General features: G+C 51.0%; 1 protein-coding gene across 8 annotated transcripts in view; it reads right to left on the bottom strand.

Moving 5' to 3' along the window:
• Positions 1 to 17,432, bottom strand: part of TNRC18 (trinucleotide repeat containing 18) — a 91,168-nt gene that overhangs the window by 55,552 nt on the left and 18,184 nt on the right. For 7 of the 8 annotated variants that reach the window (XM_034783677.1, XM_034783678.1, XM_034783680.1 and 4 more), the window contains one exon: positions 1,957 to 2,112. The exons of the other annotated variant lie outside the window; for it this stretch is intronic. In XM_034783677.1, the coding sequence (XP_034639568.1) occupies positions 1,957 to 2,112 (156 nt within the window). The remainder of the gene's footprint in view (positions 1 to 1,956; positions 2,113 to 17,432) is intronic. 8 annotated transcript variants of the gene reach the window in all.

Here is a 17,432-nt window from a genome sequence, read left to right as displayed (position 1 = left end):
CCCTTTCCATGCTGAGGCTGCAAAGGCAGTTTCAAGGGCATAAGCAGAACCTGGAATCAGTTTGCTACTCGCTAGCCACTTGCTGAATTTCCTGAATCACACATATCGATTCCCCCTCCCTCTACGCAAAACAAAACATAACATTTCAGGCTTTCTACGGTCCCCCTCTCTATGGCAGTCACTGCATCCCAACTCCTCCCGCCCAGTTCTCTCAGTTCAATGGCTTTGTCAAGCCAGCTGATTGAAGCACTGGAGGGGTTGGCCAGAGGATTAGGGGGAGGGCAATCGCGTGTGGGTGGAAGGTCACAGGTCAGGTGAAGGCCCCGTTCAGTCACTCCCCCTCCCCAGAGGGATGGAGGTTGTTACTGATGTTTTACACCTGCTGTCACGGTAACTGAAGCAAGGAGCAGAGTGGCTGACAAACCAGCCTCCTGTGCATGTTCAGGACCCAGGAAGCATCACCAGGCTCTGGTGCACTGTAGGAAAAATTCCTACGAGGGGCTCCGGGGCTGGGGGACAAGCCTAGGACTCAGCACTCGGGAGCCCAGAGGGCCAACACCTCACACCAGGTCAGAACAAGAGAGGCGATGGGCGCACAAAGTGGGGATCTACTCGGGAAGGAGTTCAGGTGACCAGAGCAATTCGCAGGCACTAAGATCTCCCCGCTGCCTTGACTTTATAAGGTGAATCCATGCACTGGTGGGAAGACACCATGAACACACACCAGCCAGGGGGTACCTGGCCTAGGCCAGAACACGGGGCTCACACAGCAAAGAGGGGCTGCGATGGGACCCCCGCTCCAAACACTCCGAATGTCGGGGTGCTTGAAGCCGGAACCAGGCTCTGAATTTTGCAGATTGGCCCCTATCTTTATAAGGGACCAAGGCAAAACCCAGATCCAAACAACCTCAATGTGTATGCAAGACACAGATCCCAACTCTGCCACTTCAGCCCCTCTCTAATGTCTCTAGCGCTTCGGGTAACCCTGAGCACAGCCCGTGAGACAGGTGTGCATGACGCTCAGACCAGCAGGCAGGGGGCAGGTGACCCGCCCAAGGCCATAGGCAACCTTGGCACTGGGTTCAGACCCCAGGAGGAGCACCTAGCTCCCAGGCCTGGGAATGCACCACTCAGCCAGGCTCCTCTCTCTCTCACATTTGTGGAGGATCCCACTGAACTGCTGGGCACAGCAAGCCTGGTGATCTGGGAAACATTCCCCTCCTCCTCTTTGCCAGGGATGGAGAAGTCCCAAATCCTGCCCAACCAAGCCAGATCACAGCACTGGGTTACATCAGCAGCAGCCAATGGGGAAAATGGAGAACGAGGACATGGCGAGAGAACTCTTTGGGAAGGGGGATGCATCCATTGTACACCCACGTACACACACACACAGCTTCCCACTGAACCCCCACACCAACCACAAGAGAAGACACAAGGAGGGATCTAGAGGTCGGACGACTGCTTAACACACGTTGCTCCTTTTGCCAGCCGTGGCCTCAGCGAAAGGCACCAGATACCTTGCTGGCCTCTGTACCATATGGCAAGGCCCAAGGGAAGGGCTTTATTGCAACAAGCAACATACAGCTTACCCCAGCCACGGGCTTCTGCATGGGAAGGGGGCAACCCACAGCCATCTCCCCCTGGTGTCAACGGAGCGGAAAGCTTTGCAATCCAGCACAACGTCCTGGGCCAACAGACACCCCAATAGTCCCAACCAGCTCTGCCTTGCTGCTCCTCCAGCTGATCGCTCGGCCCTAGCCCGCGGCAGCAGGGGCACTGCCAGCTTGCACAGGGGCAAAAAGCTATTACTGAGCACCTACGGCCACAAGGTGGCCCAACCCCGTCTCCCAACTAAAGGATGCTCTGAAAGCAACGCTCCCCTCCACCTGGCTAGGAGAGGGGGCCGCCCCAGCCATCAGCCACTGCCATCAGCATTCAGGTTCTCTCTCTCTTTACCTTCATGGGAGTGAGCAGCCCAGAGTTGCACCATCTGTAGGTCGGCGGGGGTGGGTGACCTGAAGGACAGGTCAGAGGGTAAAGGGGTAGGGCTTCCATGGGGCGTGGAGGAGGTCCCTAGTCCGCTGGCCACATACCCACCCAGGAAGGCCTCACCTGAATGGGAGGATGGAGAAGAAAGTCAGGGTTAGGCACCAGCTTTAAAGCAGAGGTTCTTTCCAGCTCGCACCCCTCCCACTGCCATCTGCTATGCCCCAGCGCCCACTCCCCTATTGCCCACTAACAGGCCTAATGAGAAAGCACTGCAAGATGAGCAAGTCCCTGGCTTAGAAGCACGTCCCCACTTGGTTCCCCCTGGCCACAAACCCTCGTGGTCTGTAGCAAGAGGGGATGCCTGGGCCCGTGCAGGGGGAGCAGGGCTGGCAGGCAGCAGCTCCCTAGTTCCCATCCCCAGCTCTCGTGCTGATTCCCTGGGCAAGACTGCTTCCCCTCAGCGTCCCTCGCTGTCACACGGGGGCAATGAAACGGACCTGCCTGGCGGGGGCGTTGCGAGGACGAGCGCTGGTAGGACGTAAACCACGCCAAGAGCGGTTAGCACAGGAACTTGGTGGATGCAGCTGTGTCAGCCCAGCCGAAAACCCCTTCGTCTTTGCTCTGCTTTCTAAACTGTAGGGGGAGGGCTTGGCCCGGGGACTCACCAACGAGAGGGGATGCGACTGATCAAACGATTAAACACAACCAACCACACAAACCACACACACAACGGGGGCAAGGGTTGCTCTTTGCTCTGAGGGACTGGTGCAGCGGGGATGTCGGGGGAGGCAGACATGCCCAGACAGATCTGGTTCAGGTTAAAAGTCCCCAGAAGAAAGTCTTCAGAAAGGATCGCCCAGAACCTACGCAGATCCACAGTGAAGCCATCTCCACCAAGGTGGGTGGTGAAAGATCCAACCTGCCCCTCTGGTCACATATTTCAAACCCGCTGAGAGCGGGGCAGCCTCTGAGTTTTGTCTTGCGGGTTATTTCCGCCAGCAAATGTAGACCCATCCCCGGAACATTCAGCATAGGTGCTAAGTGAAATGATAGCAGAGGAAAAGGAAACATTTGCAAGCCGCCCCCCCCCCCCCGCGCGCTTAGAAGAGGCCAGAGCCTCCCCAGGTAGGTGGCTACAGCATCCAAGCCAGACTATGCACCACACGCCACGTGCGCCCGCCTAAGAGGAACTCCTCCACCCAAGCTCTGATGTGCCCAGCACTTCGAGGAATCCCACACCCGCCGCAGCACAGCTTCCCCCCATCAGACAGAGTCTGCCGTAAGGGCCGGCTAGCAGGGCACGGTCAACCAGCTCCCCGTGATAGGAAATGCTGGTAGATGGGCGAAAGGCAGAACAAGACCTTTAAAAAAAAAAAAGGCACGTACCCAGAGATAAAGCCTAGAGACAGATGTGAGAGAAACTGGACATCAGCGAGGGTCACTCATCCCCCACCACTCTGGGCCATCAAGCCTGTTAGCCCCGCGCTCCGTTCCACACAGGCTTCTTGCTTGTGACCCAAACCACAAGCCACCAGCAAGACACGGCCATGCAAGGCGGAAGCAGCACTCAGGATGCACAAGCCATGGCCCACCAGATCTAGTGCAGGATGGGGCTCCTGGAACCAGCATGCTAGCCTAGATATCCCTGGTCTAGGGGGGGAAAAGGGGGGTTAGAGCCAGCCACAGAGCCAGTGCAGGGAACCCACAGATGGAACAGCTCATGCACGGAGAGAGTGTGGGGAGACACCACCAGAAGCCACAGACTCTTCGCCGGAAGCTTGGTGGCCTCCGAGGCTGTGCAGGAGATTAAGTAACTTTCCCCCTGCTTCGCACGTGTGCACAGATGCCGCCGGTTGGCCAGTTATGGGGTTTCTGCCTCTTATGAAATACTGCTAACGGCCGATGCCGCGCCGGCCTCTTGAGCAGCACTTCTGATGGATGGACGTCGGCAGGAAGTGGAGAGACCAGAGAGAGAAGTGGCGCAGGCCCAAGTCAAGGCCTGCAAGAAGCAGATGTGCCCGTGCCACGAGAGCACCACCGAGGAAAGGATCTGCCCCAAAGCTCCGTCTTCCTGAGGCCGCCGCACCTTCCCCAGCAGCGCCGCCACTGAAGAATTACAGCAACATCCAGAGAGGGACTTGAACTGGCAACTCGCCCTCCAAGAACCCCTAACATCTCGAGAGCAGCAGCTCTATCTGCTAGTGCATTGACAGAGCCCCCAGGGAGTGGAGGCCAAAAAAACCCGTTCTCCTCAAAGATCAAGCACTCCACACTGCGGAGACAAAGCACCAAGGAGTGAATACCGAATTCCACAACAGTTACATCGGAAACCCGCCTCTGGATCACTGTTTCCTCTGGGTCAGAGCCTGCCCTCCTTGTCTCACTCTGAGGTTAGGGCCAACGGCTGTAAAACAGGACAATACTTCCTGCCTGCCCAACCAGCTCCGAAAAATACTGCAACTGATCCGCTGTGCGTGTGTGTTTCTGTCCGTCTGATACTGCCCTCTGCTGGATGAAGCTAGAACAGCTCAACAGTGTGTCCTAGGGCAGGCCCTAAAGCAGATTTGCAGATTAAGCAGCAAGAGACTGGTTTTACAACAAGAGGACCCAAGATTTATCCCTGCTGTCGCTGTAAAGTTTCTGGCTTTCACAACGTGCAGCAGAGAGAGCCAGGATGCTCCACATTGCCAGGGACACGTCCCTTCCCGCTCCCCCAGTGAAGGCTTCCCTCTCCCCTAGATCTCGGTAAACAGCAACTGGCATGCGAGATGGTGACACAAACAGCTCACTGGGCTGGACGGCCAGTCTCCATTTCCCAGCCGAGGAAGAAAGAGAGAGGAATCCCAAGTGCACTAAGTACATAGCCTGCGGGTCCAGGCCGCGAGGTGTACTAAAGGCCAGGGTTCGTTTCAGGCCTACACCACCACCTGGACAATGAGCACTAGAACTGGTTACATGCACTCACCTGCCAGCCTAAGGTCCTGCGCCACTTCCATTTCTGGTCTCACCCTCCGAGTTAGCAAGGGACCAGACATCTCTTATCCCCCGAACCATCAAGGCTACTGGCACTCAGATTTAGCACAGTTTGGATCCAGCTCCCAACACCCCAAGGTTTGGGGCGATGGGGAGGGTTCAGGTACCTGAGAGTTGCGTTCAGACCTATCTCTTGTTATGAGCTAATAGAAAAGGATCCATCCACCTTCTAGAAACTTCCTGCCATTACGTGCCGAAAGATCCTGCATCAAAAGGGATCATAAAGGATTCTAGGATCAACATGCCAGAGTACTGCATGGACCATAAGGTAATGGGGGGATCCTGCATTAGCAGACCCTTTGCTTCCCTGCATTCCAATCTGCCCCCTCAACATTTCCGGAGAGCTGCTCTTCTCTGGGTTTGCAGACTCCAGATTTTCTTTCAGAGAAAATGGTGGTTTCAGTGCACAGTGCAATGGAGGAGCTCAGGCCACCTGGAGCCAACCGAACCAGCTCAGGGGGGCCGCTTGGCATTTCCCCCTCCATCGTCTCTCACGGTGCTAAAAGGCTGGGAAGGGTAATGGAGGAGCAGATGCCGGAGTGCGTCCTCAGAGCATGGAGACATGAATGGGGAAATATACAGCCCTGCAGTTAGCCAGCGTTCAGAGCTGCAGCCAAGGAGAGAATCTGAGGCTCCAGCAAACTGCAGAAAATATAGCATTCATCTATCAGCAAACACACATCCATAATTCATAACCCCCCGTGCATGCAGGGTGCAGAGCCTGCAGCTCTTGGGCCAGGTGGTGATAAGGACAGGGCATTCCTTATATAATCTAGTATAACCCCCTCCCTTCCCAACTTGGGACATGCACCTCAATGAAATACCTTCCCTCTCCCCCCCCCTGGGCAAAGTAGCTCCCACACGTTCACTATTTTTACAGAGTCTAGTGAGGCACAGAGAGAGCCACACATGGTGCCAGCTGCAGCTGTACAAAGGGTATGCGGGCGTGCTTTGATCCAGCCCTGCAACGCCCCTGGCTCTGCTACCCCAGCCCTTACCCCCTCCAGGGCAGAAACTGCAAGTTGTGCCACCATATCGGAGAACTGTGGGGATGCGACAAGCGTCTTCTAGGGACAAGCAGGGGTTTCAGCCAAAGGTCTAGAGAATGACAGCCCCCAGGCTGAGTTCCCTCTAAGCTACACCGCCGCACAGCAGCCTATTAAGCACCACGCAGGCGCTCAGGGCTGCTGCAAGGAGAGATGCCTCTCCCCCAGCCCCAGACCTTCCGCGGCCGGGGAAGAAGCACCTCTCCCCGCCAGCCCCAGCCCAGCCCCGGACCTTCCGTGGCAGAGGGAGAAGCGCCTCTCCCCGCCAGCCCCAGCCCAGCCCCGGACCTGCCGCGGCAGGGGGAGAAGCGCCTCTCCAATTTATCCCCATCTTTCCTGAAACGTGGCTCCCAGAACTGGACGCAATACTCCAGTTGAGGCCTAATCAGTGCAAATGGATTCCTTGGATGGTAATATGGAAGCTTATTGTTACTTCACCGACTGCGAGCCCCCCACCCATCTGACACCCATCTCTGAAGTGTCACACCCACCCCAATGTGTCCTTTTCCTCCCAAGCACTTGGGTAACCCACTTGTCTGTTTCTGTCCTCAGGAACAGCCAGGTGAGTAGGGTTGAGCTGGGAGTAGAAAGGAAGCAGCAAGCTTATTTCTGACCCCGGCAGGCTCGCATGGGACAAAAACACGTTACACACATCGCCTGAAATCCGGCCTCCCAACTGGCGGCCCAGCAGCAGAGCCAATAACACCTCACATAAAGAATTTGCAGAGACAGCAAGACCCCCAGCGACAGAGACTCTAGAAATGGGCAGCTGAGTAATTAGCATGTCCATAGATCACTTTACCGAAAAGCAGATTCTTCGGGCAGATTACCGAATAGAAACCATTTCCCCTTCCCTGTCTCCACTCTGGGATACACTGGCGTGCCGCACCACAGAGCTCAAAACAGCCGTTACTTCACACTCCCCCGGTAATGGCTCCGAACAGCTGAGAGACAGATTGCAGGACAGTGTAAATCTTTGCCACCTCCTCCTTTGTCTCTCGGGTCAGTTCTAGTTATGATTTAGGTACCGAGGATGTTTGACTCCGTGCCAGACGCAAGGCAACAGGGATACCCGGGTGCCAGCATATTCAAGGCTGAACTAAAGCCCATCTCATCAGCTCAATGCTAGGGACTGCTCCTGTAACCTTTGCACTTTGGTACCAGTCTGCTTCCACATGGCTATTCTAATAGCTCCTGCCATAGCCCTTCCTTAGAAGCGCCACCAAGTTCACCAGCCAAAGTCCCCCCTAGAGTCTTGCTTCATCCAACACTGCCTTATTATCAGCCCATGTCCCACAGCTAACGATGGCTTCAAAGAGTTAATTTGTGGCATTGATCCTGCATATCCCCTGGAGCGTAGTGACGGTTTCAATCAGAGCCCCTCGACACAGAGCCAGGAGACCAATTTAACTCAATGTTTCAACTTCCGGGGGGCTCTGGAGACTGCCGAGATCTTCCCGACATAAACGAACTGCGCGGCTGAGCAGGAGGTCTCACGTTCTTAGCCTTTGGTGCTTCAAGCTTTTGTCCCTTTGCCACCATATTGCCACCTGCTGAACTGGTGCAAGTTAACAGCCCCGCATGGACTCCTGCCTTGAATACACTGGGGAGTCTGGACCCGGGCCATTTAAAAATTCATCTTGCTCAGTACGGACTATTGTTTTCACCTGCCATGGTGTGGAAACAGCAAATCCCTTAGTCAATGGGTGGAGAGGTGGCTTTGTTACCCAGCATGCTCTGCAAGTACTTCTGCATCAATTATCCCTTCTTACAACACTCTCCCTCGGTGATCCACCACAGATACCCCCGAGCCTCGTAAGCCCAAAGTCTAGGGCAAGGCAGAGGGGGATTCCATAGACAACAAAATCAGGTTTTTGCTACATAAAAGCTCCAGCCTTCTCACCCCACAACCGACACAGCTAATGAGACTCCCGTGATATTTTGCTGGTTCCCGGGTAGGAGGGGAAGCAAGACACACCCATTGACATTGAGGAGGAGAGGAAGAATGATCAGGTAGGTAGGAATGCTAGCCCATGACCTGGGTTCAGTTCCCCACCTGTGACATGGGGATAACAGTGCTACAGCACGGCCCTACCTCTCTGGGCTGCTGAGAGGATAGATACCTTATAGACTGGGAGGTGGTCAGAGACTGACAATGGAGGCCATATAAGTACCATAGCTAGAAGTCTGCTGTGCACTAGCACGGCACCTCCCTTTTGAGGCTCTTGATGTGGCTACGTATGGTAACAAACCTGTGGCCACCGAGGACTACAGAGTCGTCACTACAGACACCACGGCATGGCGGTGAAAACACGAAGAGAACCCAGATCCTCATGGCCTCAATGAGAATCGCCATTCACCACTAGCAGAATGGTGCCTCCGATAACCGGCTGAGCAGTGTCTGATTCCCTCCCGTCAAGGCAGTGATGTGTGCACACACACAAGCGCATTAGCCAGTTTGTTAGAGTGTTATGCCCATTTTACAGATACAGAAACGGAACACAAGCGGTTAAGGGTCTGATTTCCACAAGTGCAGAGCACCCCCAGATGAAGAAGTCAGGCCTTGCCCAAGGTCCCATAGGGAAGCCCATGGCAGAATTGGGACAACAACCCAGCTCTCCCAAGGCCTGGGCTTTACCCAGCAGACTACTGCTCCCCTAAAAGGAAAGATTCTGTTTGTGTAAAGAAGGGAAACTAACAAGCAAGAAGTTAGCTGTGAGGCCTGGGCCAAGAAGAGGGTCCTTGGGGGGGAACGTGAGGACAGGAGCGGGAGGAGAAAAAGCAGCCAAGCCAGGCATCAACATGCGCTTCTCAGGCAGGATGGAACTGGGACCTCACATTCCATGGCCTTGGTGAAGGCCGGATTGAGCAACGGGAAATTTAAAACAGCTGAACCAGCCTTCCTGCAAGCTGCCGAAGGCTTTTGTACCTTCCAACTCACCACCACTTCCCCATTCTTCAGTTCTCCATTCTGCCCGCAGCCAGCCGTTTGGACACAGGTCAAGGAAAGAGAGGACTGGGGCAGGCTCGGGGCGGGTCTGTCAGCGCCGGCCTCTGCACTGAGACCTTGCAAGCTAGAAACACTCAGCAGCCTCTTCTTGCTCGGTGGCCCATTTACCTGAGTTGCCAGTAAATCTGTTTGGTATTGGATGGCTTTCCCTGAGCCTCTCTGGATTTACAGCACTCTCAGTCTGACTTCTATCTTGCTCCTCCCTTTCTGTAGGGAAGCAAGAGTTTTAACTAATGTCCCATGGCTCATCCCCGGACCTAGCCTTCCTGCCTCGGTTTCCCCAGTTTACTCCACACGCAGTGGGAGCTGCTCACACCAGCTTGAGCCAATTCCCTAGACTCTCTTTGGCCCAAAAAGAGGAATAATTCTAAGGCTAGCAATCTGGATTGCTGATGGGTACCCTGCCCCCCTTTGGGGAGCTGTGAAATAGACAGCAAAGGCTCCAATTTAGTATGACAGAATTTCCCGGCTGCCATCCCCCAACTCTCTTTCCAAACCACAAAGTGGCTGACAAAGCCAGCATCTGAAAGATGCTTTGTTGCTTTGATTGATCAGATTCCTTTTGCCTATGATGCTCATGTAGCCAACAACGGCATCACCCTTAGCGGCTAACAGCCAATCCCATGGAGGCACGTTCAGGGGCAGCAGAGGAGGGAGAGAGAACCAGGCCACTGATTAATGCCCATTGTTGACAGGGGCACAAGACTTATGCCAACCGACAGAGCCCAGTGATTGTAAAGTGGCTGCTCCTACAAAACACTCCCTTTCCCCATGGCAAACCATCAGCAGCTTGAACTATTTCTCTTTATCCCTGCAGCTTTGCTAGTCTAAAGACCCTGACAAAGCCTGTTTGCTAGCCAGGGCACTCTCAGCAAAGCCTGCTGTGGATGACTGCAATAGAAATCTTATTCCGGGATCAGAGAGTTTACTTTCACCTAGTTCCTCTTCAGCTTTAAAAATTCACCCCTTTGGCTGCAGAATCTCAGCTTTTTGGGGGTGGGGGGAGCGGGCGGGGGGAGTGTCTAGTCCTTATGGTTGTGAAGAAAACGTTGAATATTAAACGTGGTTAAGTGAGGTCTCCTGAGGGTCATGGTCGTCCTTGAAAAGAAAAACCACAGATACAAACAAGCTTGAGCTTCAACTTTGTCTCCTTTGTTTACCAGGGGCCACACACTGTCTGGAACTCTATGCAGCATGGAGGCATCTAGTGGCCAAATTGTATACTGCACTGAGTGTGCAAACAGCCTGAAACAATAGCTCAAAGAGGTGTGAACCACCCACATTCATCTCAGTTGGGTGTTAATTCTAAAATATAAAGATGACAATGTCAGTGTCAACAATTGGCTTATCTCATTGCTGATGATTTTGCTAAAATTATCTAGTTAGGACTTGTCTATTCATGCAAATCAATCCCATACAAAGTAGGGGATAAATTTAAAGCTGATGAACTATTCCTGATTAACTCCATGTGTTGATGTTCTTATTCTGGAATAACACCAGGTGTAGACAGGCTCTAAAAGCATTTAGCTCACAATCTCAATTCATCTACAAAATCTTCCCAAGTGCCCAATGCCCCAACTGTCTCCTATCTCAGAGCTCAAACTTCCAGCTTCTCCCCTGACAACGTCACAGTTTAGTTTAAATAGCCCGGGGGCTACTGAGCTGACTGCATCCTTCACTCTCGTATTTAATTCAACAAGAACTTCTATTTTTAAATTAATCCTAACTGTCCTAGAATTTCCACCAGAGTGCTGCAGAATCGAGGGGCCTTGCCTTGAATTTAGGTTCAGCCCGCCACAGCCTTGCTCTGAAAAACCACAAGGGGGTGCCCAAGGACACACACCAATAGCAAGCAAGATTTCTTTACATTAGATCCATCCTTATATAGGACTTCAAATGCAAAAACCCCAAACACCAAATAACATTTATTCCCTCCTTATGCGCCAAAGGTTCCATGTGCTAAGAGATGCATCCAGCGCAAACAATAAAAAATAAATTAAAGTCACAACCACTACACCAGATGTCACTGATTACAGAGAACGCTGCTGGAACATTGAACCAGCTAATCGTTGTTCAAATGCATTCCTTTTCTTTCATACATGCCATGATTCTCAAAGATTTGGTGGGACTGTTGGGCCTGGAAGGGAAAGCCTTTATGTGCTGAATGTTCTTCTTTGCTGAACATCCTTCTAGCCAAGTGCATAGTGAGGGATGGAATTTTTAAAGATTCACTTAAGGACACATGGAATATATAACTAGTGACAACTCTCTGCAAAAAGCAACAGACGAAGTGGGCATTCACCCACGAAAGCTTATGCTCCAATACATCTGTTAGTCTTAAAGGTGCCACAGGACTCTCTGTTGCTTTTTACAGATCCAGACTAACACGGCTACCCCTCTGATACTTAACTCTCTGCAAGTATCTGGAGAACAGAAACCTTCCAAGGGAGAAGGGAATTTTGAGAATGGCCCTAGAGCTAATGGAATAAAATTAAGGCAATTCACATTTTAGTCTGAATATTGTTGCTCCGATTCCTGACACTAGTGTCACCCTTCTGCCAAGCAGTAGCATATGTCCGAGGCTTTGCAGGTTGGCTTCCCAACTGGATAAGAAATCAAGGAAGTGGAGCCTGATTATATTCTAAGTGTAACTTGTTTTATTTATATATACACAAAAATACACCAGTCCTGAAACAGAGGTGGTCAAACAGCATGCAGGGCAATCTCTTCTCCCAGGAATTTCAGCCTAGCACCAATGCCAAAGTTCTCAGAGAGCAAATCAGCCTCAAGAATCGACTCTAATCAGAGCTGAAGGCGAAGAGCAAAACTCTTCTGCTGGTCTCACTGCTCCATGCCATGGGCCACTGCATCTACACAGGACTTTGCATAACAAAATGTAACACTACAATCACATGTCTTCCCAAGACTGAACATATTTTTGCTCAGACACACCGGGGGGAAAAAAAATACACCTTAGAAAACTATGTGTAACACCTATTGATACCTGCCAGAACAATATATTCAAGGAGAATCCTGCACTAGCAGCAAGATTTAGACAGAAGGGACCTAACTGATCTTTTCCATCTCTCTTAATCTGAATTTCTGTGATCTATTATTTGTATCCTCTGGTGCCTTCTTCCCTCTGCTGAGGCTGCAGTAACAATCAGCCACCAAACCCTATTTGCAGAGCTAAGCAGTCTCTGATGGTGATCCTCTCTCTCAAATGTGATGGGGCTTTACACCCGGGCCAGCTGGCCCACAGTGGGGTGTAGGCTAGTGTCCAAATACTGCTTATACGTGGGCTGGAAACCCATCCACTTTGCAATGAGGCCACAGGTAAACCAAACAGCTATGCATGGGATTTAACTTTTGAGATGATTCTTCAGCAGATCCCCTTTAAAGATACTGGCCATGTGCCTCAGAGAATACAATGCTTCATTATTATTTGTATTACATAGAGCCTAGGAGACCTAGGCTCCCACTGTGCTTGGCGCTGTACAGACAGAACAAAAAGCGAGTGCCTGCCTCAAGAACCTTTAATACCTAGCTTGGTACAGTGCTTTTCATCAGTAGATCTCACAGTGTTTTAAAATGTCACTGTCACTATCCCCATGTTACAAGATAAGTGAGGTTTTTACTCACGAAAGCTTATGCCCAAATAAATCTGTTAGTCTTTAAGGTGCCACCAGACTCCTTGTTGTTTTTATAGATACAGACTAACACGGCTACCCCCTGATACAAGATAGGGAAACTGAAGCACAGAGCAAAGAGGTGACTTGCCTGAGGTCACCCAGCAGGCTCAGATGGGAACAGAACCCTGGTCTCCTGAGCCCACACCAATGCTCTACCCACTAGCCCATGCTGCCATACAAGTACCCAGACAGGTAGAGAGCTCCTACTTATGCTGACACTACTATCTGTATGTCTGCAGCATCACCAAAAAATTAACACTTTTTTAAAACCTGCCTGTTACTTCCTGCTCACCCCAGAGCAAAGCCCGCCTTTTCTCTACACCCTCAGAGGGCCCCAAGATTGTAGAATCCAGGCTTGCAGTTGACAACAGGTTTGAGGAAGAGTCACAGCTTCTGGGTGCCCAAGCCCTAGGAGGTTCACTGCACATCCCCACAGTCAGGTTTTGGGGGCAGCCCCAGGAATCTATTGTGATGCAGGTTCACCTACCATTTCCCCAGCAGAGCAGTGCCCCCTGCAGCTGCTTCCGAATAGCTTCGCTGCATGGAGAAGGAGTGATTGGGGAGGGGGAACACGTGGCCGACACTGGGAAAATGCATCTTGTAAGAAAACAAGTTAACAAATATGGATCTTAACCATGGCAAGGGCCTGAGGGTTAACCAGGACCAGTTTCTGTCCACACTAAGGGCCAAGTGCTATTTGACCTTACACTAGTTAACATATTTTCTAGCACAATTCATTTTCCCAGCAGAGAAAAGCTGTGCATGGGAACGCATTCGTCCCCAGCCTTTGCCATGCCATCTACTGGTGGCAGTGGGCGATTTGGCCCACAGTTTATTATAATCATCATTCATGCTAATCAATAATCACCAAGCATGTTTATTATAGTAGTGCCTAAGGACCAGACAAGAACAGCGCCTCACTGCGCTGTTCAAACACATAGTCCCTGCCCCGATGAGCTTACAATTTAAATGGACCAGACAGACAGAGGGCGGGGGAAGGGGTAGAGCACACCAGCAGGGTGAACAAGGTGATCAACAAATGGCACGTTCGTTCCATGATTTTTTTTTTTTTTTTTAAATCAAAATTGCAAAGAGATTGGAAGGAAAGCCCGTGGCACCGAATTCATTTGATTGTTCAGAGCCCTGTCCACCCACTTAGTGTGCAGCTGAAGCAGGCTAACCCTGCGCCCAAACTATGTGACAATGTCCCTTTAATTAAAAAGGGAGCACCGCCTTAGCTGCCTTTTCTCAGCGAAGGCTACAAACATTTGGGGCGTGTTTATTATGGGATGGCACAGGTGTGGGTCCCAAGATCACCTGTGCCAAGTTTCTGGCAGCAACAATTAAGTCAGCCTTCCGAGACCGACTCCAGCCTTCCCAGAGTCATTAGCCATGCCCTGAGGGGAATACAGTCTATTTTCAGACATGATGACTTAAGACCAGGTCACCAGCAGGTTAAATTAAACTATGCCGCATTATCTTCCTCCCCTCCCATTGAGAAATTAAATACTCCTGCCTGATGGGCACTAGCCAACCCTGAGTACTCACAACAGGGTGCCTGAAAGGAAAAACCGGAGGAGGCAGCTGAACTCGGAAAGGTAAATACCATCTGCCCTCTCTTCCCTTTCTGCCGCAGTTCTTTGAACAGGGCCATATCTGCAGTGAATTATGGGAGAGCTCTCCCCTTTTCTTGCTTTGTAATATATTCCTGAGTAATCGTATCACTCTGCTCTGTGTTGCATCCCTCAAGCTTTCATCTGTCATTGTCTAGTCAGGCCCTGATCCTGCAAACTTGATGTGCTCAGGGGATGCTGCATTTGAGAGGCTTCTTTTCACTGAAGAGTTAACTTGGGCATTGCCCCCTACCCCACTCCCATCCACACACAAAATCCTCTCTCTCAAATGTGATGGGGCTTTACACCCGGGGCCAGCTGGCCCACACTGGGGTGTAGGCTAGAGTCCAAATGCTGCTTATACGTGGGCTGGAAACCCATCCACTTTGCAATGAGGCCACAGGCTACACCAGTGGCTCTCAGCCAGCGGTACATGTACCCCGGGGGTACGCAGAGGTCTTCCAGGGGGTGCATGAACTCATCTAGATATTTGCCTAGTTTTACAACAAGCTACAAATAAAAGCACTAGCGAAGTCAGTACAAACTAAATTTCATACAGACACTGACTTGCCTGCACTGCTCTATAGACTATACACTGAAATTTAAGTACAATATTGATATTCCAATTGATTGATTTTATTAGGTGGTAAAAATGAGAATGTGAGCAAGTTTCCAGTACTAGTGGGCTGTGCCACTTTTGTATTTTTATGTCTGATTTTGTAAGCAAGTAGTTTTTAAATGAGGTGAAAATTGGGGGTATGCAAGACAAATCAGATTCCTGAAAAGGGGTACAGTAGTCTGGAAAGGTTGAGAGCCACTGGGCTATGCCATTCAAGTGATTGATTTTCAGTGCCTTCCCACAATCCTCCCCACCCCATCCCCCCAGAAGAACAGACAAGTTCTCCCACAATTCACTGAGAAAGAATCAGAGAATGTCTCAGCTTACTACAGAGCTAGGAACCATGGGATATGCCTCCATGAGACACACCCGAGTGGGTACAGCACCAGTGTAAACGCAGCTGAGTGGGAGCAAACAGAACTTTGCAATGTGGTTGTTCAGACCTGGGCTAGGCCAGCCTGAGCTCCAATCTGCAGTTACCTCTGCACTGAGGACACACTCCAAAGGGACACCACAGAGGTGCAGGGTCCACCAGTCCTTTGACTGGAAGCTCTTAGGGGAAAGGACTGTATCTTCAGACCCATCTGCGAGACACCTAGCTCACGGGCTCTGAGTATATAGATAGTATCTAAACCCACAGCAGTGAAAATATCAACATGGCCCAGGATGGGAGATACTTTTTGCATCTTCTCCATTGAGTTTTCCTGTCCTCCTGTAGGCAAGGAACTTTCACTATGTGAACTAGCCTGCTTACTGGGGTTGCAACGAAACATACCAACAGCAACTGTCACCAGAAGGTGGCATCTCCTCCTCCCCCTAGCAGGTTTTAGGTATCCATTATTGTACATAGCCAAAACAACAAACACCCAACCCTCATCATTAAAATTAGGTTATAAGGTGGCAGCTGGATCTGGATTTGTGTTGACTCCAAGGACCTTGCCAAAAGAACAACAAAAAAGGAGAAGCCAGACAGAGCTGGCATGAGCAGCTATGACTCAAAGTTACAGTAGACGTGGCTTTCTCAACTGCTTATTTTTAAACCTGGTGTCTAAGCTTTCAGAGGAATAGTATCTAGCTCGGATATTGGGCTTTTCAACGGCAGATGTCAAAGCACTTCACAAGGGAAATCAGCATCATTTTACATATGGGGAAACTGAGGGACAGGGAAAGAAAGACCTTAAAAACCTCTCCTTCCTTAGAAGTTTTTAAGGTCAGGCTTGACAAAGCCCTGGCTGGGATGATTTAAGTGGGGATTGGTCCTGCTTTGAGCAGGGGGTTGGACTAGATGACCTCCCTTCCAACCCTGATAGTCTATGATTCTATGAAAGAGGCTTGGCCAAGGTCACAGAGCCAGTCAGGGCAGAGCTCGGAACAGAACCCAAATGTCTCCTGAGTCCTCATCTCCCAATATCCAAAATTCCCCTGTTATCAGAAATCCCCTTCCTAATGAGCTGCCAGTTTGACTCCTTAGTATATTTGGTGTTAACTGCGATTCTCAGGACCTTAAATGGGGGTGGGGTGGGGAGTCTTATATTTAAGCTGTGAAACTTGCAATTTCCTTATGGCAGAGAAGACATAGAACGTGGCTGTAAGGAACCTCTACAAAGACTTAGAGTCAATGGGGCTACTCACAGTGCATAAAGTCCAGCATGTGCATCAGTCTTTGCAGAATCAGGGCCCCAAAGCCCATTGAAATCAATGGGAGTCTTTGGATCTGGCACACAAAGGACCACCCCCCTCCCCGCCGTCCCATTGAGCGCCTCAGACCATAGACAGACACCAGTGGCACACCCTTCAGAATTCAGAGGGAATAGCAAAACTGAACAAGAGGGCTGCAGAAGAGAAGACCTCTGCAAAGCTTCTCATAGGTGGAAGCTGCTCCAACCTTCTTAAGAGCTTTTAAATTCATTTCGACTTCTGCAAGCCATTTCTCTCCTGTAGCAATGGCACCGAGTGCTCAGACCATAAACTAATGACTCAGGGAAAGCCTAGTTCTGAAACCAACCACACCAGGCTGAAGCATTCCATGCGAGGGGAGGAGGAGGATGGCCAAGTGGTTAAGGCCCTAAGATGGAGTCAGGAGATCCAGGTTCCATTCTCTACATGACCACAGACTTCCCATACGAGATGGAGCAAGCCACCCCGTGCCTCAGTTTCCCACCTGTAATTAGGAACAGGAATACCTCCCTACATCACACTAACGACCGTGAGGCGCTCAGACACTGTGGCAATAAAGGGCTCACGAGTAGTTTTAATACCATCCTACCCCAAAAAAGCTGGAACCATAGGTTTGTGTAGCAAGCAGGACTGGCTCTAGGCATCAGCAAACCAAGCACATGCTTGGGGCGGCACAATTTCAGGGGCAGCATTCCAGGAGGGGTTTTTTTTGCTTGGGGCAGCAAAAAACCTAGAGCCGGCCCTGGTAGCAAG

The sequence above is a fragment of the Trachemys scripta genome, chromosome 10 (genome assembly GCF_013100865.1).
Source record: "Trachemys scripta elegans isolate TJP31775 chromosome 10, CAS_Tse_1.0, whole genome shotgun sequence".
NCBI classification, from domain to species: domain Eukaryota; kingdom Metazoa; phylum Chordata; order Testudines; family Emydidae; genus Trachemys; species Trachemys scripta.
This window is presented reverse-complemented; position numbering and strand designations above follow the sequence as displayed.